Consider the following 27,422-nt stretch of genomic DNA (forward strand, 5'->3'; position numbering starts at 1 on the left):
ATTGGCTTATTAAAATATTTCCAAATGTATACATATATAAATGGTATATCAAATATAAAGAATGTGGCATTTAATTTTATTTTTATATAAACTTGGATATCTCGAAAATAAATAATTTTAGAAAATTATTAATATCTCGACATTTTCATTGGGGAAAAATCGTCTTCAAATGGTTTTAAGAATCGATTTTTAGTGATAACTCGGGATCTTGTATTAAATAAATAAATAAACGTTTTAAATAAAAGTTGTAGTCTTATTAGTAGTTTTGTAATGACATCTTGTTATATAAAATTAAATTTGGAATTAAAGCATATAAAATGTGTTATCTATATATTTGTATATATAAAGAAGTTATGTTTTAATAAATTATAGCTATTATTTTTGTGAAGTGCGTATTATTTTATAATAAAATAAAATTTTTATTTTTACGTTTAAGAAGATTCAAGAAAAGAAGAAAAGATCAAGAAAGAAGAAAAGAAGATCAAGAAGAGAAGAAAAGAAGATCAAGAAAAGAAGAAAAGAAGATCAAGAAAAGAAGAAAAGAAAAATTTAAGAAATAATAAGACAAAGAAAAGAAGATATAAAGCTGCTGTGCGCTGATACAAGGCTGCTTTACGCCTGTAAAAAACGGCTGCTGTGCGCCGATACAAGGCTGCTTTGCGCCTACAAAAAGTGGCTGCTGTGCGCCCATATAAGACTGCTTTGCGCCTACAAAAAGTGGCTGCTATGCGCCCATATAAGGCTGCTGTGCGCCCATATAAGGCTGCTGTGCGCCCATACAAGGCTACTGTGCGCCCGTATAAGGCTGCTGTGCGCCTACAAAAAGTGGCTGCTGTGCGCCCATACAAGGCTGCTGTGCGCCCATACAAGACTGCTGTGCGCATACAAAAAGTGGTCGCTGTGCGTCTACAAAAAGTGGCTGCTGTGCGCCGATAAATTATAACATTACATATTTACAAAAAATTGTATCTTTTTTAATTATTTATTCTTACCGAATATATATAAATATAAATAATGTCTGTAAAGACAAAAGAACATAGAATTCTATCACCTACAGATAAAGATATAATCATTCGAGGTGAATGGTTAACCGATATACATATGGAACATTTTAATTATTTATTGCAAAATTGTTCAGATTATAAACCTGTCGAAACATGGAGATTACAAGTTCCTGATACTATTCAGCCTATGTCAATTGATAAAAAACATATACAAATATTACATAGTTCGTCAGGTCCATCAGATGGGCATTGGGTGTGTAGTTATTATGATACAAAAAATATATTTATTTATGATTCATTAAATCATTAAATAAAAAATTGCATAGACATCATGAACAATTCTTGAAAAGATTATTTCCAACATATAACTTTGAAAAAAATTCTGTCAAATTTCCTACTGTACAATACCAACCAAACGGTAGCGATTGCGGGGTTTTTGCAATAGCCTTTGCAATTTCATTGTTATTCAATATTAAACCCGAAAAAATAAAATATGATCATTGTTTAATGCGTTTGCATTTAATTAAGATTTTTGAATATAATGTTATTGAGCATTTTCCACAAAATCCACAATATGCTCCTCAAAAGGTGCTTCCATTAGCAGTAATAAAAGCAAGAGAGATTGAAGCATCTCGTAAACGTACTATACGTCAATGTGAGACGGAACAACAACGTTTGAATCGGTTAGAAAAGCAACGTCATATTTATCAATCTAAAAAAGAGTTAAGTAATAATCAATTACAATTAATGGAAAATACTTCAAAGAATTTAATGAAAACAAACAATGATATTTATGAAGAAACTAAGCAGCATGATTTGGAAAATCACTGTGTAAATAAACGTGCACGCTATTCACAAGATTTAGAAAATAATCAGGCTAAAAAACATGATTTATATGAGCAAGATTCCGAGAATAATTGCATTGAACAGCACGATCTGTATAAACAGAGCTTTGAATATAGATGCGCTAAACGACGCAATTGTTATAAACAAAATTTAGAAGACAATCACGCTAAACAGCGCGATCGATATACACGAAATTTAGAGGATAATCGCGCTAAACAACGCGATCGATATAGACAAAATTTAAAAAATTATCGCGCTAAACAGTGTGATCGATATAGACGAAATTTAAAAAATAATCGCGCTAAACAGTGTAATCGATATAAACAAAATTTAGAAAATAAACGCGCACAAAAGCGTATGCGTTATTTGAAAAACTGTGAGCATGAACGAGATAGACAAAAAAGATTGAATCCTAATCACAAATGGCTTTATAATAAGCGATATTATCTGACAAAAAACAAAAAATCAAGACAAAATCTACATTTGAAATAAAAACTTGCAATATTGCCAAAAAAAATTACTAAAAAGTATAAACAATTCTGGTCGAAGAACACCATAAAACTTCGTAATTGTTCAGAAATATTTATAAAAAATATTATTGAAAAAATCAATATTAAAGGTCATATTGAGAAACGATTGGAAGCCGAAAAAATTGTACGTTGGTGCATGTGTATTAGGAAAAATTATATTCGCAATATATACAAAATGTTAAGTTTGATTAAAAAGAAATCAGAAGTGTATTTGACTCTTGTCGCAGATTGTTCTACAATCGAAGACAAATTAACTGCGCTATGTGGCGAATCTAGACATACAGTCTCATCTGAAAATTATTTCATTGAGTCTACATATCATCATGATGTAAATCCATTGGAACCTTTGGTAATGAATGTAGAAGGAAAAGTAGTAAACATATTACCATTAACAACAGAACAAGCTAAAAAATCTTGGTCGTGTAATATTTCAAACTGTAAAATTAACAATCCGCTTTTAATTGACCGTTCTCAGAAGTCTCTTAAAACCATAAATACATGTATCTTAAACAATGAACCAAAACTGATGTGTAATACTGCAAGCTGTAAAATTAACGATCCGCTTTTAATTGATTGTTATCAGAAGTTTCTCGAAACCGTAAATACATGTACTTTAAAAAATGTACCAAAACTTATGCAAAATATTCATAAATGTACTATGAAAACTTCAAATGAGAAATTGGGTCATACGCGTAGCTGTTATATTGATTTAACACTTTGCGAAGGAATGTTTCTTCCAGTTCAATTATTATCGCCTCATTTTCCAAAAGTAAGATATATGAAGCGTTTAATTTATCAACTTACATATTTTCGAAAGTTGGAAAATCTAGATGATGCATTAAATAATGCTGATATGAACACTTTGAATGAAATTGTGACTTCTGCACAGGAGAAAGTAGATATGTACAGACATCAACGGATTGATACAATTTTGAGTGATGATGATATTATGTTTAAATATCGTTTAGCATTTAAAGCATTGACTAAACGCTCTGTGGACACACCACGACATGTTTGCGTATCATGCGAGAGATTGTGTTATAAAAAAAGTGTTTCTAAAGTCAATAGTCTTCAGACACAAGTACATGTTAAAATTTGGAAAGATTTAATGACGTATGTACAACAACAAAAAGTTGATGCGCAATATATATGTAATTATTGTGCACGCAAATTTCGTAAAGGCTTAATGCCTGCATACTGCGTCTTAAATAATTTCTTTACAAATCAGGTGCCTGAAGTAATATCATCTCTTAATACATTCGAAAAAATTCTTATACAGAGAGCTAAAGCGTTTCAAACTGTCCTTAAAATGGGAACTGTTATTAATAAAAAGTTGCCTCAAAGACAAATGGTATCAAAAGTTAAAGGTAGAACATTTCATTTACCACTTCCGTTACAGGAGACATTGAATAAATTATGTTTTAATACTGATCCAATAAATATTAATCATGAATTATATATATTAGTTAGAGGTATCTCGACAAAATCAAAGATTATTTGGGAAGAGGTAGTTGATATTAAAAAAGTATTTGACGCTTTAACGTGGTTAAAGCGCAACAATACTTTATACTCTCATATTATATTGCCAAATGATTACAAAGATTTACGTTTACCAAAATTAAAAAATTCAGAATTTCAAATGGAAGATGAGACAGAAGATAATGCAGAAGTAGCTGATGATGAGACTGAATTATTAAATGATCCGATAGAAGAGATAAAAAATGATACGTTAGAAGGTCAACGGAAAGCAATGTTGACTCAAGTAACTAATGCTGAAAACGATAGCTATTACGAACAATGTACCATCTATCCCTTATATGAAAAGAAAGCAAATAAAACTGCGACAGCTTTATATCAAATGTTAAAAATTCAGGACTTGCCTCTGAACAATCGTGAGCAACATTTAGATTTAATGTGTTTTCCAGATTTATATTCTTCTGGTATTAATGGACAACGTGAGATTAGACAAGTTAAACTTCATGATCATGAATTTATTAAATGTCGTTTGACATCTAAACATCCACAGTATAGATTAAATCTACAATATGTATAATATTTTATTTATTGAACGATGCAAATATGCGTCAATTAAGTCGTGGAATTTTTCATAAAATGAATGTAACTAATCCGCGACTTCGTTATACAGCTGCAGAATACCTAGACGCAATGTCGAAAGAATTGTTGGAATCTAATTTGAGTACAATATTTGCCACACTTCGAAATACGGAGCAATATTGGTGTAAACCGAGAAACGATTTAAATTATATGACGCAGCATTATGGATCTGCGACATGGTTTTTAACACTCAGTCCAAGTGAGTGGTTATGGGAAGATTTAGGTGAATATATTCGTGAAGTAAATGAATGGCATGACGCTTCCTTAAGCGTTAGCGCACTCGTTGTTAGAGATCCTGTATCAACATCCAGGTTTCTCGATAATAAGTTTCGGGCAATGCTTGACTTCATTAGGTCAAAAGATCATCCAATTGGAGAAGTAACGCACTATTTCTGGCGACGAGAATATCAAGGTAGAGGTATACAACATTTTCACTTATTAATTTGGATTAAAAATGCACCAATTTTCGGTGAATCTACTATTGAGGAAGTTTCCAAATTTATTTCACAACATATAAGCTGCACAATACCGGATCAAAATATTTCGCCATTGTTGTACAGACGTGTTGATACGCATCAGCGACATACACATAACGATTATTGTCTTCGTTCTAAAAAAGTAGGACGTAAAGTTATTCGTCGATGTCGTTTTGGATTTCCTCGTCCCGTTACTGAAACTTTGAATATCAGGGATGTGGCAACTTCGATAGCCGGTAGAAAACAATTGAAACATAAAAGTAGACTTTATGATCTTCCTCGAACGGATAATGAAGGTAATATAAATGACTATAATCCTGTTCTTCTTACTGCATGGGAAGGTAATATGGATATACAATTTATTGGTGAAAAATCATCGCTGCTAACCTGGTATGTTACTAAATATATGAATAAAGCGGGAAAAAGTGAATTATCTGAGAATATTCTTGATAGTAAGGATAACAAAAACAAATCATTAGCGAGTCATCTTTGGAATATTGCTTTGCGATTTACGAATAATAGAGAATGTGGAGCTCTCGAAGCTGCTGATACATTGTTAAGTATTCCTTTGTATGGAACTAATCGAAATACAACCATCAGATGGTTAGATGTTAATCAAATACGATATAGAAAATTAAAAAGTCATAGAGAAATTGAAGCTCTTGATCCTGAATCTACAGATATATTTTATCAATCTTTGATAGATGATCATTATCCACATAGACCAAACGAATTAGAAAATACGTCTCTTTATGAATTTGCACAGTGGTATGATATCTCAAAGATCAAACCGAAAAATAAGTTTATTGAATATTATAAAATAGGTAATGGTTGTTATCTTAAACGGCGACAGCGCGGATATCTTATTAATCATTTTAGATATAATGTTAATACACAGCCGGAAAATTATTTCTTTGCGTTATTGCTTATGTTTAAACCATGGCGAAAATTAGAGGATCTTAAAAATGAATGCGATACTTATACCGAATCGTTTCACAAAGTAAAACTGCATCTTTTAGAAGCATTGCAATATCATGAAAGATTAGAAGAATTGCAAAAAGCATTTGAAACTGCAAAACAGTTAGTTCAGCAATGCTTAGATGACGATTTGCAAAAAGAGCAGTCTCAGGATGATCCTGAAAATGCAATAGGTATTCAAAATATAGAGGCTGGTGAAGCAATGCAAGATTTTAAAGATCTTGGTGATAGAGCAATTCAAGAAATTGATGTATCTGAAATGATAGTAAAATTAAATACGGATCAAAAACGAGTATTTGATAAAGTTACCAATGCTGTAGAGTCCGATAAATCAATATTACGATTATATGTTAGCGGAGAAGGTGGTACTGGAAAAAGTTTCTTAATCAAGACTATTAAATGCTGGATAAAACAACATCTCAACAAAGCTACTGCTGTAACAGCACCTACTGGTATAGCAGCATTTAATATAGATGGTTTGACAGTTCATAGATTGCTTCAATTACCCGTTGAACATGGTCAAACTCCTAAGTATAAACAATTATCTGATTGTGTGTTAAAAGTTTTACGATCAGATCTTAAAGATGTTATTCTTTTCGTAATTGATGAAGTATCAATGATATCTAATTTGACTTTAATATATATATATCTTCGATTGTCTGAGATATTTGATACTAGTGATTGCGATGATGGTTGGTTTGGTCGAAAGCATATTCTTTTATTCGGAGACTTGCTTCAATTACCTCCTGTACGCGAAGATCTTATCTTTACACATTTATCAGATCAAAAAATAGCTAATTATCTTGGTTCTTTAAATGCTGTTAATTTATGGATTATATTATTTGAATATGATGAATTGATAATCAATATGCGTCAGCAAGGAGATAATTCATACCGTGAGTTATTGTCGCGAATTCGTATTGGTTTAGTGACAAAATCTGATTGTAAAATTCTAGAGAGTAGAAAAATATCTTTCAAAGCTGATTCTTTCGAATCTAGATTAAATGAATTATGTGATTTTATTAACAGTTTATCATCGGACACTGTTTGTTTATTTCCTACTTGTAATATGTGTGATGTCCTTAATAATGCAATGTTAAGTCGCATTACTTCCAAAGAAATATTATTAATTGCTGAAGATACGATTGATTGTACATCATATGTAAAAAAGAAAGTATTGAAAGTATTGTCAAATAACGATGATGATAGTTCTCGAACAGCTGGACTTTCAAAACAAATTACAATTAAAATTGGAGCAAAAGTTATGATTCGGCGTAATATCGATGCCAGTTTGGGTCTTGTAAACGGTACAATTGCTAAAGTAATTTCAATTGTACGAGAAACATCTACTGATGACGTAGAAAAGATTAAACTTCTTTTACCATCAGGTTTAGAATATGAAATTGAAAGAGTAACGGCTAAATTTCAGGTATTGGATAGAGCGTACGTTATTCGAAAACAATTTCCATTATCTTTAAGTTATGGCATCACTATTCATAAAAGCCAAGGATTAAGTTTGCAAAGTGGTGTTATGGATATTGGCAACTCTGTATTTAGTTGTGGTCAAATTTATGTTGCCTTGTCGCGCGTAACATCTCTAGAAGGAATGCATTTAATTAACTTTGATCCTTCAGCAGTAATAGCTAACGAAAAAGCTATTATTGAATATAATCGTTTAAAACAGATATACAATCCGAAAGCAGAAATGATTGCTGTGTCAAAAGAACGCTGTCGTAAAGTAAAAGATGTTCCATGGGCGTTACCAAAAGTAGTTACTTCTGTTCAAAAATCAAATTCTGATCAAAAAATTCAACATACAGTTTTAAATAAAAGAATTAAAAGCACTGCTTGGGTCGTACGTGGTTTTCAGAATACAGACAAGGTTTCATGTTATGCAAATACAGTATTTATTGCAGTATTATTGCAATGTTTATTACATTTAAATATTATTAGGCAGCAGTTGATTAATTGCGACAAAACAGATGTTTTACGTATATTAATGCATCGATATGAAAATGGAATGCGTAATTTAAATACATATGCAATACGGCAATGTTTAGGAGAATATTTTTCGAGTATGGTAAAACGAAATGCGTATGATTTTCTTACGGCACTTTGCGAAAAATATGATTAGAAATTTGATACAACATCAGGTAACTTCTACCAAGCGATCCAAAACATGTGGTAATACAAAAACTATTGTTGAAAATAATATTGCTATTTCAATTTCCCTTGATAATTTAAAGGAAAAGAGTTGTAATCTTAATGAATTATTAAATTCTACATTTTCACATTGGTTACACAACGAATCATGTGAATATTGTACTGGAACTGATCAAATATTTAAAAACGAAGTAACATTAACAAGAGAAATAATTGTTATTCGTTTAATACTATTTTTAGCACAAAATGGTAAATTAATAAAAGCAGAACACAAATTTAACTTATGTGCTGTTCCAACAACTAAAGTATTAATAGCGAGACAATTGTACAAAACGATGAGTGCTATGCTTTATGATAGTTCGTGCACCGATGAAGGTCATTATGTAGAGAAGGACTATCTAATATTTGGATAGAAATTGATGATGCAGAAGTTAAAAAGAGGCAGTGGCCTAGAGGTGCTAAAGATGTTTATATAATATTTTTACAAAAAATAGGTAATAAATAATACTAATTCGATATAAAATAAAGTAGTATTCAAGTTTATGATTACTATTTAATCATTTAATATTGTATTTCGATCAGTCCTATATAAAAAAATGTATCGTAATGTATTAGCAATTTCATGACAACGCTTTACATTCTGCATTATTCGCGAAGTGCAAAAAAAATATTTTTTACATAAATCGTCAATAATTTGTCTTTACTACTAAAAATGGAATGATATAAAAACACTTTTCGCTTTATTTATATATTTAATAATGAACTAGATAAGCAGTAACTATTATTCATCAATGGAGATATATACTTATTGTTAGACGTATAGATTGTATAATATTATAAATAATAAATATTTTTAATGACATATTAGCAACAACTAATAAATTAAAACTTTTAAAAATATTTTAAATAAAAATGGTTGTACAAGATAGTTATTTTTATCTATAGTAAGCAAAGAGGACCGTCGTATTTTGAAATATGACGGGGGTGGTGGCGGGTTCTTTGCTTATTTATTTAAAGATGTTTATCATATACAAAAATGAATGATATAATTTCTAAAAACTCACTTTTAAAAAAAAGGTAAAAAAAGGCGCCTAGTTAAGGGCACGCCAGTAACAAAAATTACCCATTGCAAACCCATGTAGAATCCTATGAAAAATTAATCATTGCAAACCCATGTGGAATCCTATGCAAAATTAACCATTGCAAACCCATGTAGAATCGTACTCATTGCAAACCCATGTGGAATCCTATGAAAAATTAACCATTGCAAACCCATGTAGAATCCTATGAAAAATTAACCATTGCAAACCCATGTAGAATCGTATTAAAAATTATCCATTGCAAACTCATGTAGAATCCTATGAAAAATTAACCATTGCAAACCCATGTAGAATTGTATGAAAAATTATCCATTGTAAACCCATGTAGAATCGTACTACAAAAGTAATGATATAAAAAAAAAAATTGCGCCAAGTGAAAGTAGAAATTGTACCAGTGGAAAATTACAGTTGCAAACATATATAGAGTCGTATAATGAACCAGTAAAAATTTAAATTTGCAAACCCCTCCCATGTAGAATCGTACCATAAAAAACTTATCTTTTTAAAAAAAAGATGAACAAGATGCCAAGTCCATGCGCCATGTGAAAAAAGTGTTACACAAAAAAGTATTTTTAAATAAAAAAATCTGTCAATTGACAAAAATTTATGTTCTATTATAAAATTAATATCTCTACAAAAAGTAATGTCCAAAAATTGCGCGAATAAATAACCATTTTTACAAAAAATTAAAATTTAAAAACTTATGCAAATTTAAAATTAATATAAAATAAAAAGAAATAAAAAAATTTTAAATTAATGGACACCTTATCTCTCGACCAAACTGGCAGTATATTTATTAAGAAAATCACAACGTTTCGACCTCTATATTTGGTCCTTATCAAGTGATCTGTACAGCAAGATTTTATATCATTAATGAGGGATTAACAAATGAAATAATTAATTTGCACTTACATAGTTTCTTAAAGTTATACACTTATGTCAAAATTGATACGCGTCATGCTAGACAGACAGTTTATTGCCGACTAAACGACCTTTATTATTTTGTCATAGATATTATTAAGATTCTCAATGTCCTTATGTGAATTCATTGTGTTGTCATTTTTCTTTATATAAAACATCTCAGCTATCTCTCTTTTTCTTATATGTTTTTCGTTATGTAAAATGTTTGGGGTAGACCAATCGAAATCATGGTTAAAATCAATCCTATGCTTACTAACCACTGAAAGATTACTGTTGTGAAGTTTTATATTATTTGAATGTTCTTTGATTCGCGTGCATAATTGCCTTTTTGTCTGTCCTATGTATGATGCGCTGCAATCCTTACAGTTTATTTTATAGACTATTCCTGTTTTTTCCTGTAAAGATAGGATATCCTTCCCAAGTTTTATTACATGGTTTAATTTCTTAGGAATGTAATGTACAATGTTAAGACCGATCGTTTTGAAATTCTGATAGATATTATTTAGGCCTTTTACGAAAGGGAGCGATATAGTATTAGTAATTTCGCTTTTCTCCTGATTGTTACTAACGTTATTTGTTACGCGATTTTCCAAGGTATGCAATCTTTTGTGAACAAACCGATTTATGAATTGTTCGGGAAAGCAATTGTTTGTCAATATTCGTTTAACAATTTCAATATTATCATGGTGAAATTTTTTATCTGCTAGTAAAATTGCATGATCGACTAAATTAAAGATCGTATTCATTTTATACTTGAGAGGATGATTTGAGTAGAAATTTATGTATCTATCTGAGCTGGTAGGCTTTCGGTACCAATTAGTAACCAAACCTCCGTTCGATCTAATAACCGTTGTGTTAAGAAAATTCAGACAACCATTAGATTCCAATTCATATGTAAACCCTAACCGCACATGATAATCATTAAAGACCTTCAAGATTTCCTGGACATTATTTTTTGGAACGATCGTGAAAATGTCATCCACGTACCTAAAATAAGTTTGAATGTTAAAACTTAGTTTTGACAAGCAAAAGGTCTCGAGATCGTCCATTACTAAATCCGCCAGAATAGGCGAAAGGGGGGAACCCATTGGACTGCCAAAAATCTGTTCGTAGAAACTTCCATTGAATGCGAAACTTGTTGAGTTTAAAATGAACTCGACAGCATAGGAAAATTGTGTAAGACTAAAATCTGTGTTAGGAGAAATTTTATTCCAACGTTTCTCAATGGCGTTTAGAGCCAATTCTTTAGGAATATTAGTATAGAGAGCCGTGACATCCAATGACAAAAGTATTTCGTCGTTTGTTATATTTTTATCTTTAATTTTAGTGGCAAAAGACCATCCGTCTTTAATATGAGGTAGCTTGTAAATTTGATTTATGTAAAATGTTATGAATATATTTCGCGACATTATAGATAGGACTTCCAATCGCTGAAACAATAATGCGTAATGGGAAACCCTCTTTATGGATTTTTGGCAGTCCATAACATCGCGGTAAATTGCCGTTAGTAGTATTTAATTGTCTATAAGTGCGTTCGTCGATTAATCCGTTATCGCGCCAGGATTTTAATAGAGAATTGAGTTTGTTAGTGAGCTGTTTTACGGGATTTCTGTTTAGTTTCCTGTACGTTGTCATATCATTTAGTAAACATTCCATTTTTTCTACGTAGTCTTTTTTGTTCAAGATCACCGTGCATTGTCCTTTGTCGGCTTTTGTTACTAAGATGTCGTTATTTTCCCGAAGAAACTTATTACAAGTTGAAATTCCTTCAATGACAAACCTATCGATATGACTAATATGCTTATTAACACATAAAAATTTTTCCAGAGATTCAGCGATTGATATTCTAGTTGTTTCAATTAATTCTTTAGGAAACTTAGTCAGATTGACCTCTACATTCTTTATAATATCAAGTGAGATTAGCATACGGTCATTTTTGTTGTTTGAATTTATGGGCAGCCCGAATTTGTCTCCTAGGCTCAAGATAGTAGTAACTTCCATGGGGATCGTTTTATTACTTAAGTTAATTATCCATTTTGAGTTGTCTATGTTAGATAAAGGATTCATATTGACATTATGTTTCGTAGTTAGCGAGATGAATTTTTTATTTAATCTATTTTTTGATAGTGTGAAATGTTTAGAAAGTTTATGTTTATTATGGTCAAAAAAGCTATAAACTAAGTCATGTGGTAGATTTGTTAAAAGTCTGTTTTCTATTTTTTGGTTATTAGATCGAAGGAAGGACAAGTTAAAGTTTACGTCTTTGATTTCAAGTTTCAGCAGTCTGTGTCGGTAATCGTTAGTTATTTTATGCATTTTCCTTTGAATATTTTTACTTTGAAATTTGACATTAATATTAAGTTTACTTATATGTGGTGGTAAAACATCATAGGTTCTACAGCGCAATAAGAATGTTAATTGTAAGTTCGCAGTTATGATTTTTTTACGGTTGTTGATCCATGTTTTCATCAATAATGTGTAGTCATTGCCGTAAATCCTCGAAATTGAGTGGAAGTAGCCTTCCTCTGATGTGAGCTCCATAATTAGGTCCAGGAGCGTAAAACAATAGGTTTGGTAGATGTTAAATCAGAATCGCCAGTAATATAAAAACAAATTAATGGACACCTTATCTCTCGACCAAACTGGCAGTATATTTATTAAGAAAATCACAACGTTTCGACCTCTATATTTGGTCCTTATCAAGTGATATAGTTTCTTAAAGTTATACACTTATGTCAAAATTGATACGCGTCATGCTAGACAGACAGTTTATTGCCGACCGAAAAAAATTTTAGTTAAAAAAACTTGGCGCGCTGCTAAATAATATCCTAACGATATTAAAATTAAATTGTTACTTTAAAACTTATTGCAGTTAAAATATATTTTGTAGTTAAATTAATTAATGTAACTTTAAGGTGCATTGTAATTTTGAAACTTAGCAGCGCGCCAAGTTTTTTTAACTAAAATTTTTTTATTTCTTTTTATTTTATATTAATTTTAAATTTGCATAAGTTTTTAAATTTTAATTTTTTGTAAAAATGGTTATTTATTCGCGCAATTTTTGAACATTACTTTTTGTAGAGATATTAATTTTATAATAGAACATAAATTTTTGTCAATTGACAGATTTTTTTATTTAAAAATACTTTTTTGTGTAACACTTTTTTCACATGGCGCATGGACTTGGCATCTTGTTCTTTTTTTTAAAAAGATAAGTTTTTTATGGTACGATTCTACATGGGAGGGGTTTGCAAATTTAAATTTTTACTGGTTCATTATACGACTCTATATATGTTTGCAACTGTAATTTTCCACTGGTACAATTTCTACTTTCACTTGGCGCAATTTTTTTTTGATATTTTTGTAGTACGATTCTACATGGATTTACAATGGATAATTTTTCATACAATTCTACATGGGTTTGCAATGGTTAATTTTTCATAGGATTCTACATGAGTTTGCAATGGATAATTTTTAATACGATTCTACATGGGTTTGCAATGGTTAATTTTTCATAGGATTCTACATGGGTTTGCAATGGTTAATTTTTCATAGGATTCCACATGGGTTTGCAATGGGTACGATTCTACATGGGTTTGCAATGGTTAATTTTGCATAGGATTCTACATGGGTTTGTAATGATTAATTTTTCATAGGATTCTACATGGGTTTGCAATGGGTAATTTTTGTTACTGGCGTGCCCTTAATTAGGCGCCTCTTATTACCTTTTTTTTAAAGGTGATTTCTATATTAACCTTATCGCTAATGATAATAAGTCTTATCGCTACTATTAACTGTATTTGTATTTTTGGTTTATTTTGATTTTATTATATTTTTTTGTTTTCTTTTTATTTATTATATTTAAACTAATGTAATCCAAATATGTAAGTATGAATCTAAGTATGTTTTAATAATATAAAAATTAATATGTGTGTTAATTTATTTACAGGTGTGCTCGCTACCTTGCCGTGCCTTGGTCTGCTCCTGCTGACTTCCAGGCTCGTCCTCCGGTTGCTGCCAGTCGTCCTAACCAGCGACCGTGGTATTGTCCGGATTGGCCGATTCTACGGTCGGTCGCAAGGTTAGGTTGTGACCGGGCTGACAGCGGAGATATATTTTACAACACGCTTACCGGTCCCCAGGCCGCAGTGCCTTCGCCTCTTGTCGTGGTCGCCAGGTGCTTTAGCCTTGATAAGCACCAAGGTATTGTTCCGTGATCGTACTGCGCGGCTGTGTGAGGTTGTCACTTCCTGTCTCGTCCGGGCTCGCCTCTCGGTCTCGCCTATGATTAATTCCCCTTTCTCTGTTTTTCAGATCGCCGCTGGATTCCAGGATCACCACGGACACTCGGGATGGATTAATGGACTGTTCAGGTAAGTATCACCCAGGGTGATAATAACTCTCACTCACTGATGTTATAATTAACACAGATATTTATTATAAAATTTATTTATAAAATCAACCACTCGCGCGCACACGTATTTCGCGATCGCGTAATTATTCGCGCATATCGCCCGCGTACTTATTTCCCCCGTCCAAGGTATCGCGCTCGCACGTCACGTCTACTAGAGCTTCGAGCTCTCTCCCCCCAAAGGGTTACTTCCGACTCCTCTCACGCTGTCGTTCGTTCAGCGATGTTCTCGAGAGAGTCTCGTCTCTTCGTGGCGCCCGGTTATATACACGGTTGCCCCACTACGAGTCTCTCGGCCAATCACGTTGGTCTCACCCTTCTGCTGTCTCGCCGGTTAATCCCGCGCTCGCGCTGCCGATCCGCGCCGCCGTCAGCGTCGCCGCTCGCCGCAATTATAATTAATTATACTATCAATTACAATTGGCTTTACATTTGCTTTTCCTTGCGCTCGCGTACCTGTTTCGATTCGTCAAATGTATTCCAATGATCTTTCCCGCGTGTTATTCTTTCCGTATGATTCTTTTTCTTAAACGCCCCGTTGACGCTTCGTCGGAATCATCCCGTTAATTGAAAATCTAATTATTTTCATGTATGTTGCCATTGCCGCGTTCGCTCCGCGTTTCCGTTTGTTTATATGTCATTGCTCTATGATCAGCGAGTGTGATCTTGTTTTTTCTCTTGCGCTGTATCCGTATTCGTTGGAATACCTTCGGCTTCTCGTCACAAGCTTTTCGTGTCCTTCAGACTAGGGTTTTTCGCGTATCAGTTATTTTTCGCAATTATCAAGATTGTTATATCGCTCGCGTTCGCGTGTCTCCTTCTTTCGCTTTCCCTATTGCAGGTTACACTCTCGTATTGTGTCCGATTGTAAAACAATTGGTTTTGCATGCAATATGTTTCGTTTTCGATTTCGCGTTTCACATTCTGTCGCGCGCCTATCCGGTATTCTATCGGATCGCTCTAGATATGCTTCCGCGCGTTTCTCTCGCGATTCTGCGTGTAATACAATTTTGGTAATGCTCAAAAATAAAATAAAACTCATAACTAAAATTTCGCTCGCTATGCTGATTCTTAAAATCAATGCTTACTTAAAATAAATGATATTTTCGTGTTTCGCTAATGCAGTTGATTGTATTTATATTTTGTTTAATAAGAAATAATTAATACTTATCATCGCGATAATTCCCGCTAATGTTTTTATTTCTATAAGCGGTTCGTCTTTCAAATAAAATGTGTATTTTCGCTTCTCGCGTCAAAACAAATAAAAATCAATTATTAATTTTATATTATAATTAAAATTAACTATTCTGTCTGTATCGCGTATTTGTATTTTTATGTTTCCTTTCAAACTATTTTCTATCAACGCTATTATATATCCTTAGTCTAATAACATAAATATCAATTAGTAAATGCTTAAATTAAATATTATTTATTTACATTGTTCTCAGGTGCTGTTCCCGGCTTCGCTGGTCGTATCTCCGTCCGTTGTTCCGGCTCCTGAGTCCTCTGGGTGTGCTGGCATTCGTCCAGGCCAGCGACCTTCCCCCCCGTGGACCACCACCTTGGCGTGGTGGGGGGGCTCACCCTTCGCAAGGGGATAGCCTTGCGAGGGGTGCCAAGAGTGGTCCGTACCTCATGTTAAGAGGTAGACTTCCCCCCGGTTTCTGGGGGCTCCTCCTGGTCTGTGGGAGTCTTCTCACAGTCCGGGAGGACGGGGCCCACTTCCCCGTTAGAGCTTCGGCTCGTATGTGGTAAGGGATGGCGATCCGGAATTCAAACGCCCGGTGGCATGGCACTGTTAGGAGAGGACACTGCACGGCGCTTCGGCGCTTGTCCTTCCGCCATGCAGTCTGCGGCCTCGGCTGCCGGGGTTCTGTTCCGTGTCTCTGGGGGGGTATTTTCGGGGTTTATTCCCGGGGGTGTCCCCCCGGGGTCTCGGGGTGGGGTTTCGTGCGGCGGGGATCGCAGGGGGAGGGGGACCAGCCGTGACTACCCGAGGGGCCTTGCCCGGAGGATTTACCCGAGGGAATTGCCCGGAGGGAGTCACGGCGGTCAGTCGCCGGGGCCGCTCGGACGATTCCGAGGCGGGGCCCGGCGACGAGTAGGAGCCTCAGGGTGCTGGTTGGAGGATTCGCCCTCGTCCCAGCGTCCCTGGGGTTGGCCGCACCCGGGCCACTCGGAATTATTCCGAGCTCGGGCCGGGAGCGGCGGAGGAGGCCTGCATGGTTACCCGAGGGGCTTTGTCCGGAGGGGTTACCCAAGGGGCATTGCCCGGAGGGTACCATGTGGGTCTGTCGTCGGGGCCGCTCGGACGTTTCCGAGGCGGGGCCCGGCGACGAGAGAGGAGCACTGGGGCGCCGGTCGGGGATCCCAGGCTGGGTAGCCTGGGTCCCCGTCCCGGCTCCCTGGGGTTGGCCGTTCCCGGGCCACTCGGACGTATTCCGAGGTAGGGCCGGGACGGCGGAGAAGGCCACGCGTGGTTACCCGAGGGGCTTTGCCCGGAGGGGTTACCCAAGGGGGATCGCCCGGAGGGTGCCACGCGGGTCTGCCGCTGGGGCCGCTCGGACGTTTCCGAGGCGGGGCCCAGCGGCGAGAGTAAGTACTCCTGGCCGGTCGGGACTGTTTCCCCTTCCGAACCGGCCGGTCAGGAGAAGGTGTGTCCCTTTCGCCGGCAGTGATTAACCGGCGGGGGGACGGCTGGTCGCCACGGCGTGTAGGGCAGGGCCGGGGAGCGGCGACCCTGTCCAAAGCGTCCATGGGGCCCCCCGGGTGGCGTCACCTGCGGAGGTACCCCCGTTGTCGGAGGCGGGGGACCCCTGAAACCCCATGGGGGAGTAAGGGGCTCGGAATCCTATGCCGGGGGTGCGGTATCCCCCCGGCCCGCGACATAAGCCGGCCCCCGGGAGTTCCCGGGGCACCGGCTTGGGGGGGGGGGGCGATTCCGGTCATGTTTCGGGTCGTCCCCTGGCCGGTGGGAGATACGCCGGCCAGTCGAGCCTCCGCAGGGAGTGGGAAAAACCAAAATGCAGACCCTTAAAAACTTCACGACGAAGGAGGGAGGTGGGATGGCAGTGAGGACCAAACCAGGTCCCAAATCTAGCAAGCCGCGGGTTACTGAGATGCGAAAGGTCTCAGTATGCCTGAGGCGCGAGGATGTGGAGGCGGTATCGGGCCCTTCCAGAATATAGGTAGAGGACCTGGCAACATCGCATAGTCAAACAGTCACATTTGCTGACTACTTGCCAAGGATGGCAACGACGAACCGCCCGCCCAGCGCGAAAAAGCGCAACAAGGGCAGTTGCCAGATGCTTCCTGCAAACGGGAACGAGGCGGCAGGGAACGACGGGGATAGAATGGAGATATCAACCGATGAGGAGGTTGATGTTACGGACCTCCCCGAATTGATCACGGGCCAGAAGAGGAAGAAGAGTGGGCGCCCCGTCACCACCGGGGAATTTGAGAAGAAAAAAGCCTTACAGGCTAAGGAACGCGCCGAAAAAGAACGCATGGAAGAGGCAGAGATGCACGATCCGACCACGCCAATAAGCAACAGCAAGGCGTGAGACAGGCTCGAGCAGAAGGCAGCCGAATTTGCCGACGAGGTCTTGCAAGCGCCGACACTTGATGTTGCCGCCAAAGGGTTGGAGATCATTACCGTGCTAAAAAAATGCGCGATAATGAGCAAAAACTTGAAAGGGACGGTACAAAAAGATATGGCGGACGCGGCCTGCTACCTTCAGGCCGCGACAGCCGCTCTGGCCGCGTCGGCTACGACGGCCACAATTACTAGTAGCCGAGAAGGGGAGAACGAGTTGGAGGCGCTTCAACGCCAGAATAAGGAGCTCAGGGCTGAAATGCTCACCCTGAAAAATGAGATGAAGCGCCTCAGGGAAGAAAGAGGAAAAACGAAGGGGAAGAAACCCCAAGTGACGCCTCCAAGATTAGCACACGGTGAGAAAGATCCTAGCAGGGAAAGGGAAAACATCCTTCAACCCTCACCGGTCCTACCAGTGACGGAGATGGAGATGGACGCGGTGATGTTAGCCACACCGCACGCGGCACTGCCAACGGTTAACAGACCCCCTGTAAAGGGGGCCGTGAAAAGGCTAGAGGACTATCCCCCCGGAATAGGTCGAGAAGATATGAGCGCGTATGACGAGCTCACCACGCGAATACAGGGACTGCTTGACCTGAGGGAGAAGCTTAAGAAGGGAGCCAATGGCCCCCCTACGAGACCTCCCCCGAGCAAAGCGGTCCCCTCCGACGCCAACCGACAGTACGCCGTGCCCCCGAAGGGACCGGTCCCTGCCAAGGTAAACGCCGGGAAGAAGGATAAGAAAAAGGGCAACTCCCAAAAGGGTGGGAACCCACAGGGAGGCCCAAGTAAGGATGGGCCCAAGCCAATAAAGGCTAAGCCCCAAATAAAGGATCCCTCCCCCAACAATCCTTCCCAGCTCCCGCGACCTTTGGATGCCCAGGATTCCACCTGGATGAAGGTTGTCGGGAGGAGAGAGGCGAGGAAAAGCCGGGCATCAACAGCAGCGCCCGTTAAACCCTCCTCCGCGAAAAGTAGCGGGGCAAAAAAGGTCTCCCCCCTCTCAACAAAGAGAGGGCCGAGGGAAAGGCCGCCCCCAAGGCTGCTGGGAGGAGATCGGGGAGGATTCCAAGGACGGCGGCGGTGACAGTATCTTGCCCCGAAGGCACATACGGCGAGACCATCATCTTGGCTCGCCAAAAGGTGAACCTGGAGGAGCTAGGCATCAAAGATGTCAAGGCCCGCCGAGCAGCCACCGGGGCAATCCTATACGAGATCCCCGGCAAAGGAAAGGGACAGAAGGCAGACCTCTTTGACTCCTCCCTTTCCTTCCAGAGCCTGCGAAACTCAAAGAGGCTCTGGAAGGAAAGGGAGGAGTCCGGGTGACCCGCCCCTGTAAGAGGGGCGATATCAGGGTCCACGGGCTAGATGAGTCCGCAACCGTGGACGAGGTTAAGGCCGAAGTAGCGAATGTTGGAGGGTGCCAGGCCTCCGAAATCAGATCGGGACAAATCCGTTTCAGCAAGGGGGCCATGGGCACCCTGTGGATGCAGTGCCCAGTCGCGGTGGGCAAAGTGAAAGTAGGATGGGTGATGGCCAGGGTGGAGCCCCTTAAAGCGCGCCCTCTCCAGTGCTTCCGTTACATGGGGAGAGGGCACGTTAAGGAGCAATGCAGCAGCCCAACTGATCGAAGTGGCTGCTGCTATAACTGCGGCTCCCCTGGTCACAGGGCTACTGAGTGCCGAAACAAGACGCACTGCGTCTTATGCGCTGAGGCCGGATTGCCGGCAAATCACCGCGCTGGCGGCGATAGCTGCCGCGCAAAGAAGGGAGGAAGGGCAGTCAGGAAGGGCAGCAATCAGATGGAGAAGAAGGGAGGAGCCAAGAGGGGCTCCGGGGATGGCGGGGCCTCCCCCGGGCCTTCTCAAGGCAAAAAGAGAGAGGTGTAAGGAGGGGCTAAGGGGGGCCCCGGGGATGGCCTTGCCTCCCCCGAGCTCGGCCAAAGCCAAACAAAGGAGGCGCCCAAACCACAACGCACGCGTAAGGTAAGGGGCGCCTCCAATAAGGCAAAGGCAGAAGCAAACGTGCCCCCGGCTCAAAATAGCGAGCCAATGGAGGTGGTCATGGAGGAGGCCTAAGCATCGCCAGTTATGGCGAAGAAAATAGGCCTCCTCCAGGCGAATCTTAATCACTGCGCCAGGGCCCAGGATCTTTTCTTGCACACCCTGGCGCAGTGCAAATGCGGAGTAGGGATTGCGGCCGAGCCGTATCGTGTCCCACCAGATAATCCGTATTGGGCAACTAACGATACTGGCTCGGTCGCAATCACGTGGAGAAGAGAGACGGGCTCGCCTCCATGCATAAATATTGGAGGCGGACGAGCGTGTGTAGCCGTGGGGCCCACTGTGGATTGTAGGATGTTACATTCCCCCCAGTGTCGACCCTGCCACGTTCGGGGATATCCTCGATGAGATCTCAATCATCGTGCAGAGGAGACTCCCCGAACCCATTGTGGTCGCTGGGGACTTCAATGCCCATTCGGCGCATTGGGGTTCCCGACGAACGAACCGCAAAGGCAGGGTCTTGGAGGATTGGGCAGCGGTTCTCGGCCTCTTAATTGTTAATCAGGGGTCGAGCAGCACCCTCGTCAGGCCGCAGGGGGAGTCCATCGTGGACTTAACATGGACATCTCCCTCTGCGGCGGACAGGATTGAGGACTGGCGGGTGACGGACGACGAGACCCTCTCCGATCATCTATACATTCGGATGAGTGTGGACGTCGTCCGCCGGGGGGTGCTGAACCGCGCCCAAGGGGGGACCTACCCCAAAGGTGGGCTCTACGGAGATTGGACTCCGACAGGTTGGTGGCAGCCATGCTCTCGGCCACCTGGCCCGGTGCGAACGCACCGCAAGGGATCGAGGACCAGGTGGCATGGCTCGGGGCAATAATCAGAGATGCCTGTGACATCTCAATGCCCCGAGTCAGGCCGAGGCCGCAGAGAGCGGCGTACTGGTGGACGGAGGAGATTGCGGATCTCAGACGCACCTCCGTCCAAGCCAGGCGCCGCTTCAAGCGACTAAGAAGGAGAGGCCTCGGCGAAGACGACGAGGGCATGGCAGAGGCGCTCGAACGGTACAGAACAGCACGTAATGCTCTGAGCGCTGCCATCAGGAAGTCAAAGGCGAGGTCCTGGGACGAACAACTCCAGGGCCTCAATGCGGACCCTTGGGGGCGCCCATATAAAGCAGTTATGAAGAAACTGAGAAGATGGACGCCCCCCGTGACGGAGGCACTGGACACAGATGTGTTAAATAACATATTATCCACCCTCTTCCCACAGTGCGACCGGGTCCCCGAATTATTCATAAGGGAGCCCGTCGCGTGGTAAGGGGAATACGAAGTGTCCAGTGCCGAGCTGGCCGGGATTGCCAAGACGCTCAGAGCCCGGGGTAACAAGGCCCCGGGGCCAGTTGGCATCCCGGAAGGGTCTGGCTATATGCCTTGACTTACCTGTCGGAGCCAATCAAACGGCTATACACTGACTGCTTACGGGCAAAGGACTTCCGCCCAGTCTGGGGTAAGGCCAATTTGGTCCTTATCCCCAAAGGGGGCAGAACGGACGAAGCGCCTTCCGCGTACAGGCCAATCTGTCTGCTTGACGAAGTCGGGAAGATGTTCGAGCGAATAATAGCCGACCGACTCGTCAAGCGGATGAGGGAAGTGGGGCCGGACCTCCACGAGGACCAGTTCGGATTCCGCGAAAATAGATCGACAACGGACGCGATTCTACGCGTCCGTTCTTTCGCGGAGTCCGAAACTGAAGAGGGCAGGGTGATGGTTGGTGTCTCGTTGGACATCACCAACGCATTCAACACCCTGCTCTGGGGAAAGGTGAGGGGCGCCCTCATAGAACATGGCGCCCCTCTATATCTCGTGGAGGTCGTTAAGGCCTACTTTCGTGACAGGTGCCTGGAGTACCAGGACAAGACCGGTGCTCTACGCGGAAGGACAGTGCCGTGTAGTGTCCCGCAGGGGTCAGTTCTGGGCCCATTGCTGTGGGACATCACATACGACAAAGTGCTCCGTTCTGTCCTCCCCCCGGCTGTCGTGTTGTCTGCTATGCAGACGACACTATAGTCCTGGCCGGGGGGAATGACTGGGGGGAAGCAAAGAGGAAGGCCAATATAGCAGTGGCCTGCGTGGTGCGCTCTATTAAGGAATTGGGCCTTAAGGTGGCTCCCCATAAGACCGAGGCCATCTTCTTTCACGATGGCTCTCGGGGGAAGCCACCAAAGGCCCACGTTATCGTGGACGGCATCCCCATCCAGCTGGGACTAAACATCAAATATTTAAGGCTCTGGCTGGACGGAACCTGGCGTTTTGGCGACCATTTCGATCGTCTGGCCGAAAAAGCCAACCGGGTAGCGGCGGCACTTAGCCGCCTGCTACCCAATCTTGGCGGGCCAGACGATCGGATTCGTAAGCTGTATGCGAACGTGGTTAACTCGGTGACCCTATATGGGGGGGGTCACCAGTTTGGGCGGACGAGGCGATGGCCACGCGACGTATCAAGGACGTCCTCCGTCGAATTCAACAGAGAGTGGCCATTCGCTTCGTCCGAGGTTATCGAACAGTGTCGCATGCAGCTGCCTCGGCCCTGGCGGGATTGGCTCCCATGGAGCTCCAGGCGTACACCCATAAAAGGGTGTACGAAAGAATTAGGGAGCTCCGTGGGATGAACTTCCGTATAACGGAAAGGGTCCGGGGCGTCGTCAGAACGCAGGCCCGACGACGCATGATTGAGAAATGGGGGGATTGTTTGGAAAACATCCCCCCAACTAACTCAAGAAGAAGAGTCGTCGAGGCCGTGAGACCGGTCTTGGAAGAGTGGGTAGATAGGTCTCACGGCAGGATGTCGTTTCACCTTACACAGGTGTTCGCCGGACACGGATGTTTCGGCGAATACCTGTGTAAGATAGGGAAGGAGCGCACCACGCAGTGCCATCATTGCGAGGAGGACACGGCGCAGCACACGCTGGAGTTCTGTCCAGCGTGGGCAGAGGAGCGCCGTGTCCTTGTCCAAATTATCGGAAATGACCTCTCGCTTCCGGCCATCGTTGCCAAGATGGTCGGGTGCGAGGAGGTGTGGGAGGCGGTCTCCTCCTTCTGCTTCAAAGTTATGACGCAGAAGGAGGAGGCAGAGAGGGAGCGGGAGAGACGGGGGAGACGGGGTAGGCTTACCCCCGAATCCCGCGAAGAGAGGGATGACCACACCTGGGTACCCCGGCGTGGAAGGGCCGAGAGGGCACGAGAGAGAGACGGTGCCCGAGGCAGGGGTGGCGGCGACGGGGGCCGCCCGCCGAGGCGAGGACGTGGAGGCGGACCCCCTCGTCGCCGAAGGAGAAGACGCCCACCGGAGGGAGTGGACGATTAGACGGGGCGTTGGGCGAGGGGGGCACAGCGCCGTGCGGCCGGGCGGCATCCGTCCCCGCCCCTGCCGAGTTCCACCCCTAGGGGAGGGCCTCGGCGGTGCCCCCAGACCGATGGTTGAATCCCGTAAAGGGATGGGACCGCGGCCTGGGGGCACGGGGAATCGCAGGGGCCCGGAAACATGCTGGGTCCCATTGCACGTGATCCCCCGGGAAGGGACGCGGCAGTGGCGGCTCTCTCACCGGTGCCGTAGAGCGCTGCGGTGAGGACTCCCCCCTTCTGGGGGAGCCTACAGTAGAAGAGCTCCCGGAGCTTCGCTGAATCTCCCGTCCTTTTAGGGAGGGAGAGGGAGCCCCGTTCCGAGAGGGGGGGGTGGGGCTCGAGCGGGAACACTCGAGCCGTGACTCCGCCCCCCAAACTCTTTGGGAGGGCGCGGCGTGGAGGCGGTGCCCCCCTGCGCCGCAACCGGGAAAGGACCGCACGACCAATTCGCGGGGGAGAGTATCCTCCTCTCGGGGAGGATGCTCTCCTGAGTAGGTAGGGCCAGGGGATGGCAAGAAGTTATGCAATAGCTGGTTCCTTGCCATTCCCATAAGCGCCAGCGAAGGCACCCGCTGTGGTTTTAATGAGGTAGGTCTTGGACCCCACCGTCGATCCATATGTGGATCGGTGATGGGGGACAAGGAGTCCCACATAACCCTCATCCCCTACCCGGGGGGTGAGTGGTACTATGAGGTTTCCACAGCGCAAAAAAAAAAAAAAAAAAAAAGGCCAGCGACCTTCGCTGTCCCGTCCTCTACGAATGGTTCTGCGGTCGGTCGCAAGGTTAGGTTGTGACCGGACGATGGGTCTTGAGAGTTCGGGAGTTATATTATTTGGGTAGTTTTCCTACCTTTAACACGGTCGCCAGTCCGTTTTTCCGTACCACGGACAAGATCTCTGGATCCCAGGATGTTAACCCCTTTTTGGATGAGCACCGCTGCTGCTTCGCTGCTTGCGGCTGCTGCGTAGTTTCCTTTGTCTTTGAAACAAAGGGCCCATATGACGTCATCTAACTGTCACCTTTGTTCGTTCGCGTAGTGACGCAACACTTGCGTCACATACTTTAGTTTAATTAATTATATTAATTATTTGTTCAGAATCCACCAGGATATGGCAGCTTCCTTCCACCGTCGTCGCTTGCCCTGGTTTTCTCGTCGGACGTCAGCACGAACGGGATTTAGGTTTGTTTATCCGTGGGTCTCTCGATGCCATCGGTGCTGGTGACTCCGGAGCTTTGATCGGGCTCCTCGGTTTCCTCGGTATCTTGAACGTCTTGGCTTCGTCCCTGGCTGCTTCCTTGATTGGCGGGCTAATCCTTATTAGCTTCACCTCCGGCTTCAAGGTTAGGTTGTGACCGGACAGACGGGCGTCTTATTAAAGATGCGGGGCTTACCGGTGTGCAGGGAGCGATGCTTTCGCCATGAGCTCTGGTCGCCAGGTATTTTTACCAGTGGAAATACCAAGGTAGGGTGATCCTGTGTGGATTCGCAATACTTCCTTCTCCGCGCTGGGATTGTGCCTGGATATCTCCCGCTTCACCTCTCTCCTTCTCTGTTTCAGATTTCCGGCTGCCGTGTCGTCTCCGCCGAATGTCAGGATCAACGTGGGAATCGTCAGGATCGTTTCGGGTAGTTATCCAATAAGGTAAGTACACAATCGGGTAAGTATGACAAATTCCTTTATATTTCTTTAACACTAACACTTTTCTCTTTTAGAGGTACAATCTGAGCTGCTGACACTCACTCGCGCCGTTACAACCTTCGCGGGTTTACGTTTCGACGTGTCTCGCACGTTCACAGGAGTTCGCGTTCGTGATTTTATTACGCGCCGCCGAAAGTATTATCGCGTTTTGATACTCAGTGCCGCGTATCGCGCAAACTTGTGGAATAACGCGATCAGGTCTCGTCGTGAGAACCTCGATATCGAGACTTTTCGAACGAGCCGTGTTTTTATTATATGCTTGCACGAGGATTGCTCGAATGTTCACTCTGCTAAGGCACATCACGTTCTCGCTGTCGAGTTCTCTCGGCGTCCCCTTTTATACTACCGATTCCCACTCCGCGGTCGCTGGCCAATCGCGCGTCGCGCTCGCTTCGGGCTCTCTCCATGGTCCGCGCTGGACACTCCGGTATCGCGCTGCATTCGGTTCGCTCTATCTGCTTTAAGCTTAATTTATAATTACATAATACATTTATCTACATATTTACATTTAATGTTATATCCGGAATCGCTATTTCGCTCGTTCTTGCGACTTGAAATTTTATTCCGCGCGTTCGTCAATCTAATGATATCCATTGCCTCGTTTTTTCCGCGATGCCTGTTTTTCTACGCTCCGCATTCGTTTGCTTCGCTGCTATGTGCGTTTCCGCGATACTCGGCGCGTTGTTTCTAGCGCACTCGTCAATCGGCGTCACTTCGCGAAAAGCGGTCTCGCGGTTCATTAATTGACTTATTTGTCGCGTGTTTCAATTATTAATTTCGTCGCCTCTGTATTTCGTTTGTTTCTCATACATTCCTTTGCGTGAATATCAAAACCGGAAATAATTCGTACCGTGTCAAATTAAAATAAGTATTTTTCCTATAATCAAACAAAATTTCTAACTCGCCTATCGGCTTGCACTTTACTTGTGCGTGTCTCTCGCGTCTTCGCGTGATTAACATCAAACTAATAATAATTCAAATCAAATAGAGTTAGTTATCTCAAAATAAATAAAGGTAAGTAATTAAAGGTAAATACATCAAAGTCAGTAACGGTACGTAACTTAAAATGAAAAAATATAAGTAACTCAAAATTATAATCTTTGACTTAATGCTAATTAATCTATTTCTTACTCCTATGATTATATGTTGATTATATTTTTTGCTTTTTATTTTTATTTTGAAATGAATCAAGTTAAGTATCTTGAAGTCAGTAACGGTAGGTAACTTAAGATTCTAATATCTAACTTAATCCTAATTTAATATTTTATTTTAATTTTCAGGCCTTGGATGTGCTCGGTTGGTGTCTGGTCGAATGCGGAGTCAGCTCTCTCGATCCAGCAACTCCATCTGCTCGTACCGATTCGGACGATGCTGTAGTCGGTTGCAAGGTTAGGTTAGGTTAGGGAGTTATGTGGGTCGGGGAGGAGTGTCTGAAATCATTTCCAAGCTCCGTCTCGACACTCGGGCGCGCGGGGCGTCTCTTGTCCACTCTCGCGACGCAATTTTCCCTAAAAATAAATTGCCTCCTCTCTAGTTACCGCTGCTCAAGTTTTCAATCGCTCGTAACTCGAGTAGGAGCGCAGCTACGAGGTCGGACGTGGTATGGGAAAAGTTTGGACGCGTCGAGACTCGTCGAACGCGACTTTGCGGAGGTCGCTAGGTGCCTCCGTTTTCGAGATACGAGCGTCACAAGATTTGTGGGTTTAGAAGACGTATATCTCGATGGCGAGTCGTCTGGAGTAAACTTGGTTTTTTCGCTCGATTTTTCGGAGGTGGTGTGAGACAGTGTTGAAGAAAATGAAAAAAAGCAAGTAGGAAAGAAGAGAATGCCGGAGCCCCGTTGGCCGTCCGTCGAGCGAGTCGACGGACGTTGCCCTACTCGAACCGCGTGGAGGTGGGGACGGACTTGCTCGAGTCATTTTTATTTATTTTTTTTTTTCAATTAACGTAATTTTTGGGCGTTCAACGCGCCAGAGTAAACAGGCTAAATGAAAAAATTACATTCCTGTGTTACGATAATTGTACGTAGAGATCAATTTACAGCCAAAATAGAGAATAATATATTCAAACGATCGTTCGTAAGATTTCAAGTAATTGAGAGGAAAGGAAATTGGTTAAGGATCAGCGTACACAATCGATGGTTAACGAAAAGGAAACACGAAGAAAAAG

The 27,422-nt window shown here is 42.3% G+C and overlaps 1 protein-coding gene and 1 pseudogene across 1 annotated transcript; both read left to right on the forward strand.

Moving 5' to 3' along the window:
* The first annotated feature begins 2,732 nt into the window (after nt 1-2,732).
* LOC145941949 (uncharacterized) lies at nt 2,733-8,617 on the forward strand (annotated as a pseudogene).
* Nucleotides 8,618-21,752: 13,135 nt separating this feature from the next.
* On the forward strand, nt 21,753-25,280 carry LOC145942145 (uncharacterized). The gene is made up of 7 exons (XM_083048622.1): nt 21,753-22,098; nt 22,206-22,559; nt 22,715-23,311; nt 24,650-24,894; nt 24,991-25,016; nt 25,113-25,196; nt 25,268-25,280. Exons 1-7 carry the CDS (start codon nt 21,753-21,755, stop codon nt 25,278-25,280), a joined length of 1,665 nt encoding a protein of 554 aa, XP_082904748.1.
* The last annotated feature ends 2,142 nt before the right edge of the window (nt 25,281-27,422 follow it).

Source organism: Prenolepis imparis, unplaced genomic scaffold, assembly GCF_030444845.1.
Source record: "Prenolepis imparis isolate NDT839.2.m4 unplaced genomic scaffold, iyPreImpa1.0 SCAF_10, whole genome shotgun sequence".
NCBI lineage: Eukaryota > Metazoa > Arthropoda > Insecta > Hymenoptera > Formicidae > Prenolepis > Prenolepis imparis.